The sequence below is a fragment of the Symphalangus syndactylus genome, chromosome 6 (assembly GCF_028878055.3).
Source record: "Symphalangus syndactylus isolate Jambi chromosome 6, NHGRI_mSymSyn1-v2.1_pri, whole genome shotgun sequence".
Taxonomy (NCBI): Eukaryota; Metazoa; Chordata; class Mammalia; order Primates; family Hylobatidae; genus Symphalangus; species Symphalangus syndactylus.
The window spans coordinates 117892984-117909838 of NC_072428.2; the positions used below are offsets into that span (position 1 = coordinate 117892984).

General features: G+C 40.7%; 1 protein-coding gene across 1 annotated transcript in view; it reads left to right on the forward strand.

Moving 5' to 3' along the window:
• Nucleotides 1-16855, forward strand: part of SND1 (staphylococcal nuclease and tudor domain containing 1) — a 445319-nt gene that overhangs the window by 226734 nt on the left and 201730 nt on the right. Inside the window, exon 13 of the mRNA XM_055283891.2 lies at nt 15484-15594. Within this exon, the coding sequence (XP_055139866.1) occupies nt 15484-15594 (111 nt within the window). The remainder of the gene's footprint in view (nt 1-15483; nt 15595-16855) is intronic.

Sequence of the window (16855 nt, forward strand, 5' to 3'; positions counted from 1 at the left end):
TTGTGAAACAGGCTCAGAATTGCTTTCTGGCCTGAGAGGGCTGGAGGAAGTGCATAAGATGACTTTCAGTATTGAAGAATAAATACCAGTGCTGTGTGTAACTTCTTTCTTTTGTTGGTATGGATGATGGAGAATTAATTGATCAGTGTTTATTCCCAGCATTTCTGTTTGGCCATACACATTTGTTTTGCTGTGCTCTTCTCACTCTTCACCTATTTTTTATAATTTAGATGAGGATTTTTTTTTCCTGTTAAAGTGTTGATATGACACAGTATCTTACATTAGACCTTTTTTAAAACACACACACACACACACACACACATGACTCTGCCACGCGGTGAATCTTTTTTAGAATGTTGGTTTCCTCTTTTGTAAGCTTTAGAAAACAAACATAATAAGCTAAGCTCAAAGCTGAATATATTTTTCGTACCTACAGATGGGAAATTATTTTAACTGGTGAGAAGTTTACTGTCTGTGATCGATTTTTTTCTATTAGGAAAATGAATGTAGTTGAGGCATCATATTTGGTTAGAAATGTAAAGAAAATAACTAGGAGAATATCTCTTTGACCAACAACAGACCTACCTCACGTTTACCTTGTTCTTTCATTCTTAAGAGCACCTAAATTGATCTCTTTGCTGGAATATAGTGATATCTTTGTGAAAACCAGAGATTGATATGTTCTTGACTTTAAGGTACTCATCTCTTATATATGCCACCCTTTAATATGCCGTTCACGGATATTTCTAAACTTGCTTTTATTCTTCACCCAGTGGCAGTATCCTTGAAGCCACCTTCACTTCATCACCAGTCTTCTCTTGCCTTTCTCCTTTTTCTGAGCAGGGTGACTGAAACTGTTGGGTTTCAGGTGGGTTAGGGAACCTCACAAAAATTTATGTGTTCAGGTAGAGAACACGTCATTAAGTTCCTAGTCAGCTGGTGGTGAGGTGACAGAGGAAGACAGAGTCCTTCCCTCTTACTCTATCTTAAGTACCTAAGCAGAGGATTAAAGATTAAGCACTACCCAGCCACCTTTCCTGGACTCCGTAATTGGAGTGGGATTTGCCCAACCACCTACCTTAGACACTGCAGCTGGAATGGGAATTGGGTAATACAGGGCAAGCCCGGGAAGAGAAAATCCTGTTGTATGTCCTTACCTGAGTCTTCAAGACTTCTTGAAGCCTAACTGTGTCACCTACCTCTCACCCTGGGCCTGGGCTCCTGTGTTTCCTAGTTTAGAAGAAAGCATGGCCTATGCAACTCAGGCTTAGGGACCATTTATTTTTATTTTGTTTTGTTTTGTGTTTTTTAAGAGACAGGCTGTGTTGCCCAGACTGGAGTGCAGTGGCCATTCTTAGGCATGATTATAGCACATTGCTTCCTTGAACCCCTAGACTCAAGTGTTCTTCCCACCACAGCTTCCCAAGTAGCTGGGACTACAGGCACATGCCACCACACCCAGCTGGACTTTTTATTATTTAACTCTTGAAATCAAACCTCATAATGTACTGTTAAGATCCTTCTGGTTGCAAGAAACAGCAACAACTCTGACTATTCTAAACAAAAGGAAGATGTATGGGACATTATGAAGAGCTAGTAGAACTCACTGGAGCATCAGGCTTGGAAAATAGATGGGGAACAGGGCTCCTGCAAAGGGCCAAGAAGCAGGATGCAGAATTGTTGTCTTTAGTTAGGAGCAGTCTGGCCAGGACACCCTCCCTTATGGTGTGACAGGGGCAGGGCACCACTGTAAATGAATTCTGACTGTTCCCTCTATTTTGTATTACTCTCCATGCAGAAGCATTTAATAGGCAAAGACTGTTACGTGTCTCTGCCCCACCTGCCAGGGACAGGGACAGGGTAGTCATGTGATGATTTCCATCTTCCGTGGTGTGAGTACAACAGTATGATATGTTAAAAGGGAGATAACAGTTGACTGTTACATCCATTGTTTAACATGTGAAAGTTGACTTTCAAACACATATTGGAAGACCATATTATGCACAAAAGTACGAAATGACTATAATCATTTTTTGTATCAGGACTCTTTGAGGTTACTGACTTGAGTCCGGAGTCTAGGACACTGGTGGAATAGAGAAAACTCCCCTGAATGACTACACAAACTCTCAATTCCGACTCCCACATCACTGACTTGAGAGTAGCTGAGGGTGTTTTTTGATACTTCTATTCACACTCCCCATACTGATCTTTTTTGTGAAATTTTGTTTCTCGAAGGATAGAGGAGCAGAAAAAAAATAAAGAATGAAGGAAACATACCTAGATCTACAATAAACATTTCTACTTTACGTTGGAATATATCTTGAGAAAAAAGAAGGGGTCATCAGACATTTTCGAATCATTTCTCCCATACCCCTCAAAAAAATCCTCTGAATCCCCAGAAGGCCTGCAAATTATTGTAATTAAATGTTTAATATATAATTTAGCTAACATATTAGTACTAGAGTGCTCAAATTTCCAATATGTGGATAGATTATTTTTAATATGCTAATACATTTTTAATATATTAAGGGCAACCTAGATAATTCATGTGCACAGTATACTCATTTCTATTATACAGAATTATAAAAGCACAGCAGTGTAATAAAGGGAAACAGGCTAAGAATCAGAAGGCTCTTAGATGCCCATTATGCTGGTGTCACTCTGTTTTTCTTTTAGACAACAACTCATTAAAAAATTTCCTTGGTTTCTCTCTGGATCTGTCTTCATCTGCGTATGAAGGCATTTGGATTAGTTTATCTCTGTGGAGTCTTTTTGCTCAAAAATTCTATGACTCAGTCAGTTATTACTTTGTTTTCATCCAACAGCCCACAGAACCTCCTAGGAACTCAGTGAGTAAAATCAATCAGCTAGCCAATAAATATTTATTGAGTGCCTACTAAGTGTTTTTGCTCTTCTTGGATCTGTAGGGAATATGATCTAGTTGGGAAGTCAAGATATGTACCCAGAAAAGATAATATACAGCAATAAAAGCTGAGTGCCAGATGAGTGGTGCAGCAGCTACAGGCACCAGCATGGGGAGAATGCCAGGTTGGTGGCTAAGGAGTAGTCTGTTCAGGCTAAAGCAGAAAGTTGGAAGGGATTTAACGGAATAGGGTCAGAGGTATATGAGGGTAGATTGTAGAATACCTTTATAGTCTGTTGCCCTGTAATTGTGGCACTGTTGAGTCAAAAGAAAACTGGGTTTGAAATCAGAAAACCTGGCTTCTAATCATGGCTCTGCCACTTACAAAATGATTACATGTGGCAAGGCTGCAACATTTTTCTCTTCTTTGGAAGCAATATATACTGCCTTTGTATTCTGTATTACTAGGATGATTAGGTTAATGTGTGTTTAAACGCCTGTTCCATGGTGGACATCCTGTAGATGTTCATTAAGTCTGAAATATTCTTTTGAGTAAAAATGGATGAGAGTTGTGTCATCAGATGTTTTCAGATTATAGGTTGGACAAGGTCATTGGCAATGTCCTTTTTATCACGGAAGCACCATGTTTCTACCTCCAGGCCTGTGTGTGCCTCCTTCTTGGTTCTTTTCCCTTACAAGCTTTGTAACCTTTCTGTGCTTCAGGTTTCTCATTTGTAAAATAGGGAATAATAATGGTCCCTATCTCATCAGAATTTTGTGAAGATCAAATGAGTTAATAAATGTACAGCGTTTAGAATAGTGCTCAGTAAACTTTAGTCTTCCTCCCCTCCCCTATCCATTTCCTTTTCCTGCTCCCCTTTGCCCCTCTCCTTCTCTTTGTCCTTTGCTCCTTCCCCCTTCATTGTCATTATTCAGATCTGATGCTAATGATTGTCTTCGTATTAGAAAATTTCTAAAAAAGTTTTCTGTGGTGGTTGTGGTGTGTTTAAGAATGAGGATTACTTGCCAACCTAATCCTTTAAGAAGATTCAGCTGACAGTGTTTGGAATTGGTCAGCATCGCCAGGAGACCAGGTAGGGGAGGCTGTAATAGTCCATGTGAGAGGCAGTAGGAGCCTCAACTGGGGTAGAGAGAGAGAATCGAAAAGAAAATGTTCCTGGGAAAAACACTGTAGGTTTGAGTTCGGAGATTTTTATACAGGAATGAGAGAGATGTCAGGCCTAGGTGCTGAGAGTGTGATGGTCCTCCAGATAGGGCTGTTGGGAGGAGGAGCTGATTTGGTAAGATTCAAAAAAGCTTTTATCTAGGGAAGTGAGTTTTATTTTTGAAATGCTGAGTTTTACACAATGATGAATCATACAAATTCACATGTCCTGCAGATAGTTGAAAATGTGAATGCATGGCATATTTAGCAGTGAGTGGACCAGTTTAGTTGGATTGGAAGTGCATGTAGTTTACTTTCTTCAAGCTTGATCCAGTATTTGATTGGTCTAATCTTACTGTTTTTGAAGTATCTATTTGTTTCTTTCTGGGAAAGAAGTATGTTTGTTGTATAGCAGGAGTGTCACTTTGGGGACATTACCCCATGTTCTGTCATTTAGAGAGATTCAGACAAGTCTATGCAGTTTCTTTCTATTACACAGGTTTCTTTTTCTTGTTTTTCTTCTCTCATTGTGATGATTGAAGATCAAGGAAAACATTAGCTATTTGAAGATAGACATTGTTTTATTGCCGCTTATATTTAATATGCCCTGCATACTTCAGCCAACATTCATCATGTCCTAACTTCCCTAGATATTTTGCTGACATGGAAGTGCAGTGGTATTCAGAGAGGAGCTGGCGTAGTGGAGTCTAATACCAGTTTTACTTGTCTTATAAAGCCATAACCATGATATTTCTGAATAAATGAGACTGTCGAATAAGAGGTGGCAATAAGATTACAGTACTGCAGAAATCCTGGGGGCAGAATAAAATTGTCTATTTACTAAGCATAACTATTTGATATAACTGTTTGATGTTATGCCTTCTTCCTCCTCTTTTGCTAAATTGCTTTGACCCATATTTTTAACACTGTATTCTCTACTTGCCAGCTTTATAAAGTGGGTTGGTTGTTGAATTCTACTGCTTCCATGTATATTTCTGTCTTATCTTCCTCTGCCCGTTCATTGTTCTTTCCTGAGATGTCAGGTAGATGCTGACCAATTCCAAATACTGCCCTCCTAGGTAGGAAGGGAATGAGTAGAAATGAGGTCATGGGTATGCTATTTCTCAGAGATACCTTGGAGCAGACCAGTAGCTCTTCTGGCTGGGGGATTATGAAGTGACATTTCTTTATCATCCTTCTTATTTTTTTATTTATTTATTTATTTATTTATTTATTTATAAGAGGTGAGGTTTTGCCATGTTGCCCAGGCTGGTGTCAAACTCCTGAGCTCAAGGGATCCACCCACCTAGGCTTCCCAAAGTGCTAGGATTACAGGCATGAGCTACCGAATCCAGCCGATCACCCACTTTTAAAACCCCAGCTATCTTTGGTTTTATTTCTTTTCTTCCCAAACTGAAGGGAGCTGTTGGTACTCAGTGAGATGTGGCCTCTGAAGCTGGAGAGGTGTTTGTCAGGGCTCAAATGTAAGCTGCTTATTAATAATGAAGTTTCGATGGGTATGTGCTGTAGGGATTCAAGGGTGTGTTTGTCTACAAAAAAGTCTTATTTTCATTTTATGGAATGACTTTTTTCTCCCCTTTCTCTCTCCCCCTTCTTCTGTTTCCCCTTCCCTACCTCCCTTGTTTCTTTCATGAAGCATTTCTACCAATGTTGTTTATGGGTGTCCTTTGGTTTCATTCTAACCATGCATCATTTTGAGTTCTTAAAATAGGAGTAAGTCCATGTATCAATCTTCATTGTTTTCTTTCCACTTCCTCCCCCCCGTGAGGAAGAATGATTAGGATTCATTAATGCACAGTCATTGTTCCTATGAGTTCTTGATTTTTGTATCTCCAGTATCTAGAAAATGCTCTCAACTCTCAGTTGTATTTACAGTCACAGACCTGTACATACTCTGAACGCTCCTTAAATGTGAACTAAAACTTATTAGAGAGATTTGTTTAGGAGAATATTCTTTTTGCTTTATTTGCTCTAAGTTCCATACCTGCCCATTCATGAGTCTGATTTTTCGGGGTCATGCCTTTATGTTGCCATATAACCACAGCTGTGCTGGTGGGTTGTCAAAGGGTATAGACAATTGGCTCTCACAGCCTAGAGTAAGGATGCCCTGCCCCAAGGCGCTGCAGCTCTTGACAACCCTTGGTTTTCCCATCACTCCACACCAGTTACCAAAGCCTGGCTAGGGATGTCGAAGCATTTGTATTTTTCTCTGTTTTCAGTCGGTATTATGAATTCTGGGAAAGTCTCTAGCCACTGTTTTGATCCTCTGGTGGTTTTCTTGGTGGCAGGACTTGTTAAACAGTGAATGGGCTTTAAATTGTTAATCAGTGTAAACGGATTTAAAAAATCAATTTCAGTCATTTTTAGAACTACATAAGTTTAAGGGGGAAGTGAAAAATAGTGAAGAAGGTGGGAGAGAGATTTAGTAAATCTATAAACCATGTGTGCCACCTCAAATGTTTCCAATTATCGAGGCTTCCAAAACAGAATCTCCTGTCTACGGATGCAGCTTGGTTATGTGAGAAGTACCTCCTAGATATATATGAAGAACAAAAATGGGGACAAAAATATCGATGATCCAGATTCACAGGAATTCAACCAGTGAAGACTGGAGAATAAAAAACACTGGGTGGGAAGGGTGTGGTGTGACTCCTTGAAGATGCCATCATACTAGCTTTTGGAAGTTCCCTGTTACTTTCTGTGACTTTTTCCTTGTTGGAGACCTGGTTGGAAAATGTAACTTAATAAAAGATATTTGCACATTGTCCATTGTCTCTAGATCTCTCTCAACTATGATTTTTGCCCTTACCCTTTAGAGATTTCTTTTGTCAGCTTACAGAAGTCAAATCTGTCTCAAGTCTGAAATGGTCAGGTTCCTGCTTGAAGGAACGTGGATGTTAGACATCTTAGTCTGAACTTGCAGGGAAGATCTAAAGAGAGCTTTGCTTTGGGCCTGTTCACCATGGAGCATTTTTCCTACTTGCTAACTGTCTTTTGGGATAGGTAGCCCACATCCTCCATATATATGAGCAAAAGAACTAATAATCTGAAGAAAATAGTTTTTCAGTCTTCTGAGCTTTCTACCCTGTTGTTGAATCCTGTGGTGATCTTCCTTACTCGTTTCTAACCTAGTTGCAAAGAAAGATATCAGCACCCTGTAGCTTCCCTTCTAGATCAGCCCCATGGTAAAACATCCCCTGCATAGCTGACGATAAGTGAGATCAGCCAGGTGGCATGTTGGGAATCAATATCGGAACTCTGTCACCTTCAGACCTCCATCCTAGCTCTTCTGAGAATGCCTGTAATTGTGGGGAAAGTATAGTCAATGTGTAAAGGGAGTAGAGGCAGTTTTTCAGCATTAAGACATTGGAGTTTTTGAGGGTCATAGGTGACAGAGGCCTAGGATACATGCCTGATGTCTTACAGTAAACAGCCATGAGGTGCCTTTTGTGCTTAGTTTATAAGATTTTATCACAGGGCCTTGAAGTTACCGTAAATAATATGTAATAAATATATGTGTGTGCATGCATGCAGGCATCTGCATGAGATATATGCCTCTACTATCAATAAAGTAGTAGTTCCCCTTGACCTGCAATTTTAGTTGCCCATGAGCAACCACAGTCTGAAAATGTTAAATGGAAAATTCTAGAAATAAACCACTCATAAGTTTTAAATTGTGTGCCTTTCTGAGGAGCCCCATTCAGTGAAGAGATATCTCACCTTCCAGTGTAGGCTATGAATCATCACTTTCTCCACTGTATCCAGATTGTATACACTACCTGCATCTTAGTCTCTTAGTAGCCATCTCAGTAATTAGATCGACTGGCTATGGATGCTTGCATATTGTTATAATTGTTCTATTTTATTAGTAGCTATTGTTGTTAATCTCTTACTGTGCTAAATTGTAGGCTAAACTTTATTATAGGTATGTATGTATAGGAAAAAATACAGAGTTCAGTACTATGTGCAGTTTCAGGCATTTACCGCAGGTCTTGGAGCATATATTTCTTGCAGACAAAGAGGGACTACTGTATTATGGATATACTACCCTATTAATGATATTTCATTTCTTTCCTTTACCCGTGACTAAAATATATTGCAGGCTCACTTCTTTGTAGGTTTACTTTATTCTGAATATGTGCCCACATGTGTTTACCTTAAGGAAAATATTCGGCTTTTCTGATCTCCATGGATGCCTCAGAGACTGATAAAATGTAGATAGTTTGTAAGTGAAAAATGTTAAGTTCAAAGAGCTAGATAAAGATCTAAGAAACAGAGCCACTGAGTTATCTGCATCCTTTTCAGCTGGAGAATGCAGGGGTGTATGTGTGGCCGGGGAGGGGGGGTGTATAATGGTGTTATTCCCTGTGCCCACTCTCTTGATACTGTTGAGGCCCAGAACGTGATACCCCACAGGGTGACATTTTGACATGCTGAGAGGTCTCTAATTTTGTCTGCCTCACCCAGCTACCCACCGTCTCCCACAATGCAGGGAGGGACTCTTTCTGGAATTTCCTATTTGACTAAGATAGCTTCTTTCCAACAGAAATGCAATTGTCTTAAATCCCCTTTCTAGAGATGTCACCAGATAATCAGGAAAGATGTACCACTGGAGTATAGTAGAGAATGGGCACCATCACCATGCTCAGACTTTTCATCTGTAGTTCTGAGGGCAGCTCTGAGGGATTAACCTGGGAGACTATTGGCTTAATAAGACAACCTTTGTTTCTGTGCAGCTTCACTTCTCGCCTTCCAGTAATGTCTGCCTCCCACTCTCTGGGTCCATTTATTCTCCCTGAAGATTTACTGCTCCTCAAAGAATTACCACATTCCCCATCTCACCCCTCTGCTATGAAAAGGGGTACATGAGCTTCTGTTCCACCCTAGGTTATTGGATAATCATTCTATGATTCCCTCCATGCTATGCACATTAAAATTAAATTTTATGTGCTCTTTTGTTGATCTACCTTTTGTCAACTGATTTTTAGGGAACCTCCAGAGGGCAAAGGGGAAGTTTACCCTCAGCCCCTATAATATCTTTATTCATTTAACCCAGGTTCTTTTTTATCAAGTAGTATATTCCTTTTAAGTTAGCTCTACTTATGGGCACCAAATCTTCAAAGTCACAGAATGCATGAATGAGTGAGAAAGAGTATATATGTATATGGGGAAAGTTTTATCTTTATTGTCCCTGTGGAAATATGCATTACCTTTGGCTGTAAATATAACTGGACAGACAAATGCATAACACACAGTCTGGTTCTCTCATTGAAAAGCTCGCTCTGCCTCTTCATGGTTTGACTCTATGGAAAGTTAGTGGTGGTTGGTGTTTGGTGTCGAAAGGAAACAATTTTTTTTTTTTTGAGACAGTTTCACTCTGTCACCCAGTCTGGAGTGCAGTGGTGTGACCATGACTCACTGTAGATTTGATCTCCTGGACTCAAGAGATCCTCCTGCCTTGCCCTCCCAAAGTGTTAGGATTATAGGCGTGAGCCACCACAACAGCCAAAACAATTCATTCTTAAAGCAGTTGGGGCAGAGGCTGGACGCAGTGGCTCATGCCTGTAATCTCAGCACTTTGGGAGGCCAAGGTGAGAGGATCACTTGGGCCCAGGAGTTCACAACCATCCTGGGCAATATAGCAAGACCCTGTCTCTACAGTAAAAATTCAAAAATGAGCCAAGCATAGTGGCATGTGTCTGTAGTCCTAGCTACTCAGGAGGCTGGGGTAGGGGGATCCTTTAAGCCCAGGAGTTTGAGGCTGTAGTAACTGTGATCATACCACTGCACTGTAGCCTGTGTGACAGGGCATGACCCTGTCCCTTTTATATATATTAAAAAAGAAAAAGCAATTAAGGCAGATCAAAGGCATATGTGCTCAGAGGGGTAGTCTGGCTTGGGGTGTCAGAGCCCCATAGGAGGGGAAGGCAGGCAGGCAGGAAGGAAGGGAGGGAGGGAGGGAGGGAGGGACGGAGGAGAAAAGAGAAGAGGAGAGGGGAGGGGAGGGGAGGGAAGGGACGGGAAATAGAGCACTGGAACATTATTTTCCTAGCCAAGTTTTCCCAGCATGTAATCAAGGACGATAACTTTCTGCATGCTTTCCCAGCTTTTGTCTTCCTCCTCTCAATTATCTGGGACTTCAATTTAAAAAGAGAATGAAAGGGAGGGAGAGAAAGTGGAATTAGCCTAGATCCATGTGCTTGACTGTCTCATTCATTTCTTTTGGCTGCTAATGAAAGGTCAGGAAATTTTCCCCTGGCTAAAGATGGCTCAGAACCTGACACTACTGAGTTGATCAGTTGCCCAGTAAGAAAAGAGAACATTAAATTGTGTGCCATGACATTATGCTGCTTTAGACAAATTTATAAATCCTGCTTTCTTGAGTGTATCAGTAATTCTACTCCAATTACACATGTCTGGCCTGAATGGATAATTCACAGTCGGCATATAAAAAGGTACCTAACAACCTTGGAAGTCTAACAGTAAGGCATCACTCTCCATGTCAGCTAGAAACAAAAAGAGAATTAGTGCTAGGACTGAAATGCTTCTCCAAACTAAAAGAGATGTTTAGGGTTCTATTAAAAGTCAACAGTTTCCATTAGGCATGATCAGGTGGTTCCTGATATAAACAAACACAAGTGACATGGGTCTCACAGGCAGTCTTGCTCAAAAGATAGATGAGCAGTTGACTTCTTCCCCTCTAGTTAATTTCCATGCAAGCAGGTTGTAATACAAGCTCAAACTTAGCCACTATAAGATAGTAGTGAAACCGTGGGGTCCAATATTATGCCAACATGGAGAAAATATGTTCCATACCCATACAAAAGAACAGGAATCCTAGGGGGTAAAATTCAATTGTAGTAGGCCTTAATTGTTTGATCATGTTTTTGCCTGCCTTCCCTACCTCTAACAATATTGGAAGTAACAATATATTGACAATTGATAATTTGTCTAAAACTGTCCAGTTTACTTCACAATGTGTGTTTGTGTTAATTTTGAAACCACTTAAGCTTATAGAAAAGTTGCACATAACTGTACAAAGAGCATACCTTTCAACTATTTAAGAGCAACTGACCGATCTATTGTACCTCTCCTCAGATAATTTATTGTGCATTTTCTATGAGGCAGGACATTTTCCTGCATACTCAAAAAACATTAGAACTTGGATATTAACACATTGCTATCATCTAATCCACAAACCTACTCAAATTTTGCCAACTGTTCTAATGGAATACTTCGAGAAAATGATCTAGTTCAGAATCAGGTGTTGCAGTTAGAGGTCATGTCACTCTAGTCTGGAATAGTTCTTCAGTCTTTCTTTGACCATCATGGCCTTGACACTTTTGAAGAGTACAGGTCAGTTATTTTGGTTTGTCTGATGTTTCTTCATGATCATAAAGTTAAGCACTGATTCATCATTTATTGATGATGGTAATCTTGATCATTTGATTTGGGTGGTGTCTACCAGGCTTCTCCACTGTAAAGGTACTATTTTACTCTTTCTAATTAATAGATATTTTGTGAGGAGACACTTTGAATTACATAGTTTTCACCTCTCATTAAACTCCCAAGTTGTGTGTTTGTTTATATTAGAATGAATTCATGGAATCTCATTTTATTCAAACAGTTATAATCCACTACTACTGTTCTTTGACACTCAAATTGTTCCCAATTTGGCCAGTAGGAGCCAGGACTTCTGTGTCCTTTGGACATGTCTCCTATCTTTTTTTGAGAACTTCTTTGTTTTCTGGTACTACGTGTTCCAGGCTTATCTTGTACTGTCTTCCCCAGATCTGAAATTAGCCATTTATCTAAGGAGCCCACATTTCCATCTATATTTATTTTTATATGTTTATTTCTAAATCTATCTATATCTGTTGAAAACCATGTGTGGCAGTGATGAAAATGTGCCTCCTGGATCTCCAACTGCAGGAAGCATAATAGACTGACAGCCCAGCTGCTGTGCTTTGAAATCAATCACTGGTACTTCAGCCAAGGCTATGCTTCCCACCAGCTGCTCCCAGCCAATAGCAGAGCGCAACAGAGATACTAAGGCAGGCCTATTGCTGAGGGACATAGGGTTCCTCTGATGGACAATTTTGACTTCTTGTCAAGCTTTGACGAAACTCTTTGGAACAGGCCCATAGCTCAGACGTTCCCTATCTAACCTTCCTTCATTCCCTCCATTCTGCACAGGACCTGCATTGCAGTCTGTTGGCTCTTCCCAGGCCTCCTGGGGTTCCCTTCGCACCTTCCTTGAGATGAGTTTTCTCCAATTAATCTCTTGCACATCTAATCCTTCTTGGCACGTGCCTCTTACAGAACCTGAACCAACATACCATGAGTTCACACAAATACCTAAAATTCCAATCCGCCGCTACAGGGTTCATTTTAGTTTTCTTCCTTTCCGTATTTGTATATACCTACTCTGACAGTGAGAAACCTGGCTTATCCTTAGTACTTTCACTGGTAGGATTGATATTCCTTAGTGTAACCAATCTTGTAACACTGATGTCACCCCTCCCAAGTGGACACTCAGTCTTTAATGCCTGGCTATGGAGCCACCTTCCATGTGGATGTTTGCACCCAGCTTGAACTCTGATACCTTGTGTGAGTGATCATCCTTACCTTCCTATGGGGCTCTTGACACCCCAAGCCAGACTACCCTATACTTTGTGCAAAATACTGTGCTTGGAACTGGGATACAGAGCAAGAAAAGCATGGCCCCTGCCCTCACAGAGTTTATCACTCACCAAGGAAGATAAATGATGAATGAATAATTGCCATATATTGTGATGATATATCACATGGGGAACCCACCAAGAAGAGAACACATGTGATTCTCATATGCATGGCACGTAGTAAATGCCCAATAATGATGGTTGTTATCATTTCATGTATTTTTACTCTCGTTACCGCTAAGCACCAGCATCACAACTGTTCCTCCAGGAGAAATCTATAATTAGGGGATAAGAAGCTAAGAGAACATGGCTTAGATGCTGAGCTTTAAAGGAAAGAGAGAAGAAAGTTAGTGGGCAGGGTGTGGAGTGATTTGGGAATCTAAGGCCTCAGGAACTCCATATGGCAGGTCTTAACTGGCTTGTAGACATTTGCTGATAGGATAAAGAGGGCAGGGACAAGGAAGAGGAGAGAAAGTGCCCTTGGTTTTTCCTGGCCAGGAAGGTACTCAGTAATTCTGTGAATTGATTTGAGCAGCATTAACTGGGGTGGATCATTAAACATTTGTGTTGTTTTTCTTTATATATCAAAGCTTGTTTGTGTGAATTTTTCCTTGCCTGCTCTGCCATTCCCACTTTCTCCTCCAAACCCCATGTATTTACTGTAAAATGTCAATGCTCAGTAATTCAAAATGCAGTAACAAATATTTCTTTGTTTTCTTGGCATTTAAAACAGCCAGGACATCTCAAACTATCAAAAGTGGAGTTGTCCCCCATGCCACTCCCCAGCCTTCTTACTAGCTCTTTGATGGGTGGAGCCTCTCTTGTTCCCTGCTAGGGCCCCTTAGTGACAACCTTAGTTAAATCCTCACCGTGTATCAACATCTACATCTGCTGATTTGAGGCTGTTGCCTTCTCCATGCTGCCAAACACAACTCTGCGGTAATGACAGCATTTGCCAGCACGCTTATGTGGTGACTCAGGAGACAGGGTGGCCAGCAAAGCAGCCTCTTTGTAGGAGTGGATTTTGAGAAGTGCTAATTCCGTGGCGGTTTGGAGATATTAATACCGTGCTGGCAGTAGATAAACAGACACCAGAGGGGCATATAATGAGAAGATAATCAGCCACTGCATCTTTTCCTCCTTGCTCTACCAACACATTTATTTTTTCTTCTTTAAAGAAAAGCATATTCTCCTGGGTTTTGACGAATAGAGCCCTTAAATTGCGTAAACATGCACAGATACTGGTTGGTTCAGCTCCCAGCATCCCCACAGTATGACTTTCTAAGAACCACTGGTGTGTTAGGAGTTAACCACATTTGCAAACAATACTCAGTCATAGCATATGGCACGGTAGCCTATTGCTTACCATAGCCTCTCCCTAAAGGGCAGCAAACCAGATGGTTTAAGTAGGGCCTTTGGTGTAATTATGACAGACACAAAGAAAGACATAACCACCATTCTCCCTCAATAATATCATGCCTCTTGTTTTCCAGTATTTGCTATAGTTAATTATACTTAATTTTTGAAAATTTGTTTTTGCAGTTTGATTGTTCATAACAAAGTTCCCTTTCCAGGTTGGGGAGGAACCATTCAAATATGTATCATTAAGTGTCTGCATATCATTTCCCATTCATCCTTCTCTAGTTAGTAGATGCAGGCCACATAGAGTGGCATCTCTCATTCCCAAGTGTGAGCAATTTTCTTATTCCAGCAAAAAAAAAAAAAGATTTGTTGCATTTGAGAATTACTTTGCATTAGAGTCTAACCTGAGATTTTTTGTAGCTCCCATGGAGTATTGCTCCAAAACTGGTCATCTCAGATTTTATACTGTTTATTTTCTTTGTTCCCCACCTTGATTTGCTTTTTTCTTTCTTTTTTGAGATAGGGCCTCATTCTGTTACCCATGCTGCAGTGTAGTGGTGTGATCACAGCTCACAGCAACCTCAAACTCCTGATCCTCCTCCCTCAGCATTCCAAGTAGCTGGAACTATAGGCATGCACCACCACACTCGGCTAATTTTTAAATTTTTATTATGGAGATAGGGGTCTCATTGTGTTGTCCAGGCTGCTCACAAACTCCTGGGCTGAAGTGATCCTAGCGCCCGGGCCTCCCAAAGTGTTGGGATCATAGGCATGAGCCACAGCGCAAAGAATTTCCTTTCTGCTAGAATGCCTCCCTCCTGCCTGCCCCTTCTCTCTTCATTCATAGTCTTATCTTTTCCAAGCCCACTTTGGGTAGAAGATCTACTCTCAGGAGTTCTTGTAAGAGAAACACTTCGTTATGTAAAACCAATGTTTCTAACGTTGCCAAACGAAAAGAGGACATTTTCTGGTTGTTCTGTCGGCTAGAAAGATTTTGAGAAATTTAGGTCATGCTTTTATATGTTCCGTTTTTTCTCTATGTGCCTAATATTTTATAGCAGACTTTTCTTGAGGGCAGTGGCTTGTTTATAATATTCTGTAAATAGCCTGGTGCAATGTGGGCTTTTTACAGATTTTTTTTTGCTAGTTTTTGATATATGGATTGATATAGCATCTGACTGTACTAACCAGAAAAATGCTGAGCTAGGGAACTTTGTTATTTAACCTTTTATTTGGATTTCTAGCTTAGCAACTCATAGGTCTTGAAACCTTGGCTTCTCCCTCCCTCTGCCAGAATGCGTTAAGACCTCCAGGTGCTAACTGTTATTATTTCTGTTGACTGAGCCCCATATGCACTTCTAGTGCTCACTGACCTATCTTTTCTGTTGCAGAAACATTGCTGAGGCTCTTGTCAGCAAAGGTCTAGCCACAGTGATCAGATACCGGCAGGATGATGACCAGAGATCATCACACTACGATGAACTGCTTGCTGCAGAGGCCAGGTAAGACCAAACATTACTAAACACATGGGGACCCACACCCTCACTTTTTTCTTTCCCAGTTTTGTGCCTATACCTGAGCAGAATGTGTTGGAAAATAATATGTTGAGAAAGCGTGTATTATTATTCAGATTTTCCCATGAAAAGAAGGACACATTTTGAACTTGCTGTGTAATTTTGGTTAAGTGCACTTGGTCTTCCATTTAAAAAATATATGTAAAATAGATGTATATTAGATATGATCTCCCTTTGTAGCTGTATAAAAGAAAGCATGAATGAGTGCTCTATGGGAGATATGTTTATCATCATTCTGGGACTAACAGTGAAGCCGTGCTTATGTCTGTAGTGCATTTGCCTCTGTTTCTTACCCCAAAGGCCTCCACTCCTAGCCCCTCCCATTTACCATCTCTAGACCTTTTGTCATGTACAAAGGAAAGAAAACATTTATTAGGAAATGAGTTTTGGTTTCAAACACTTCTGACAGCTGGCAGGAGACCATTTGAGAAGCCCGGTGACATTTTAATTTGTCCTTCATCCCTGTGGCTGGTTGCCCCAAGGACGTGCATGCTGCTCAGCAGTATTTCTGGCCATTGTCATCCCTCAAGGCTCTTACTCAGGGAGTCTTTTGTCACTGGGTAGTGTGGTAGTTGAGTGATTCCCAGACTTCTTGGGAAACAGAGCAAGAACTGAGCTACTTATTGCTGAACTGACTTGGATAGCTCAGCAGACTGCTTGGACTCAACCAAAATATATCCATTGTTTGAATGTGATTTCAGAGGCCTGCCTCACTCAGCAGTTTTTCCATAGCCTCTAGGACCCATTTAGTTCTAGGAGTTTGGTAATTGTCAGGTTATTTTCTACAGAGGAGGAGTGATTCTGGGCACATGTTGTCTAATCTCGGCTTCAGATTTTGTCATTGAGATCACTTCTCTTGCTCTTTGGCCCATAACATTGCCCTGATATGTGACATTTACCTCTAACACCGTGTCACATCCTGATGGATAGAGCATCTGTAGAATGTCACACAGAATGTCAGCCGAGAAATCAGTCTGTCAGGCTGCTGTGGCTTTTGGATTCTTTCTTGTGGGCTTTTCCCAATAGACCCTGTGGAGGACCTCATTCTTAAGTACAAAGAGTCCAGTGAAAATACTCACATCTTTGGTTGTTTAAGGCTCATTAATGCTCATTTAAAATACGTAGTTCGTGACTGGTGTTTTCTCATAAACCTGCTTACTTTCTTCTCTTATCAGTAAGCAAGAAAGTC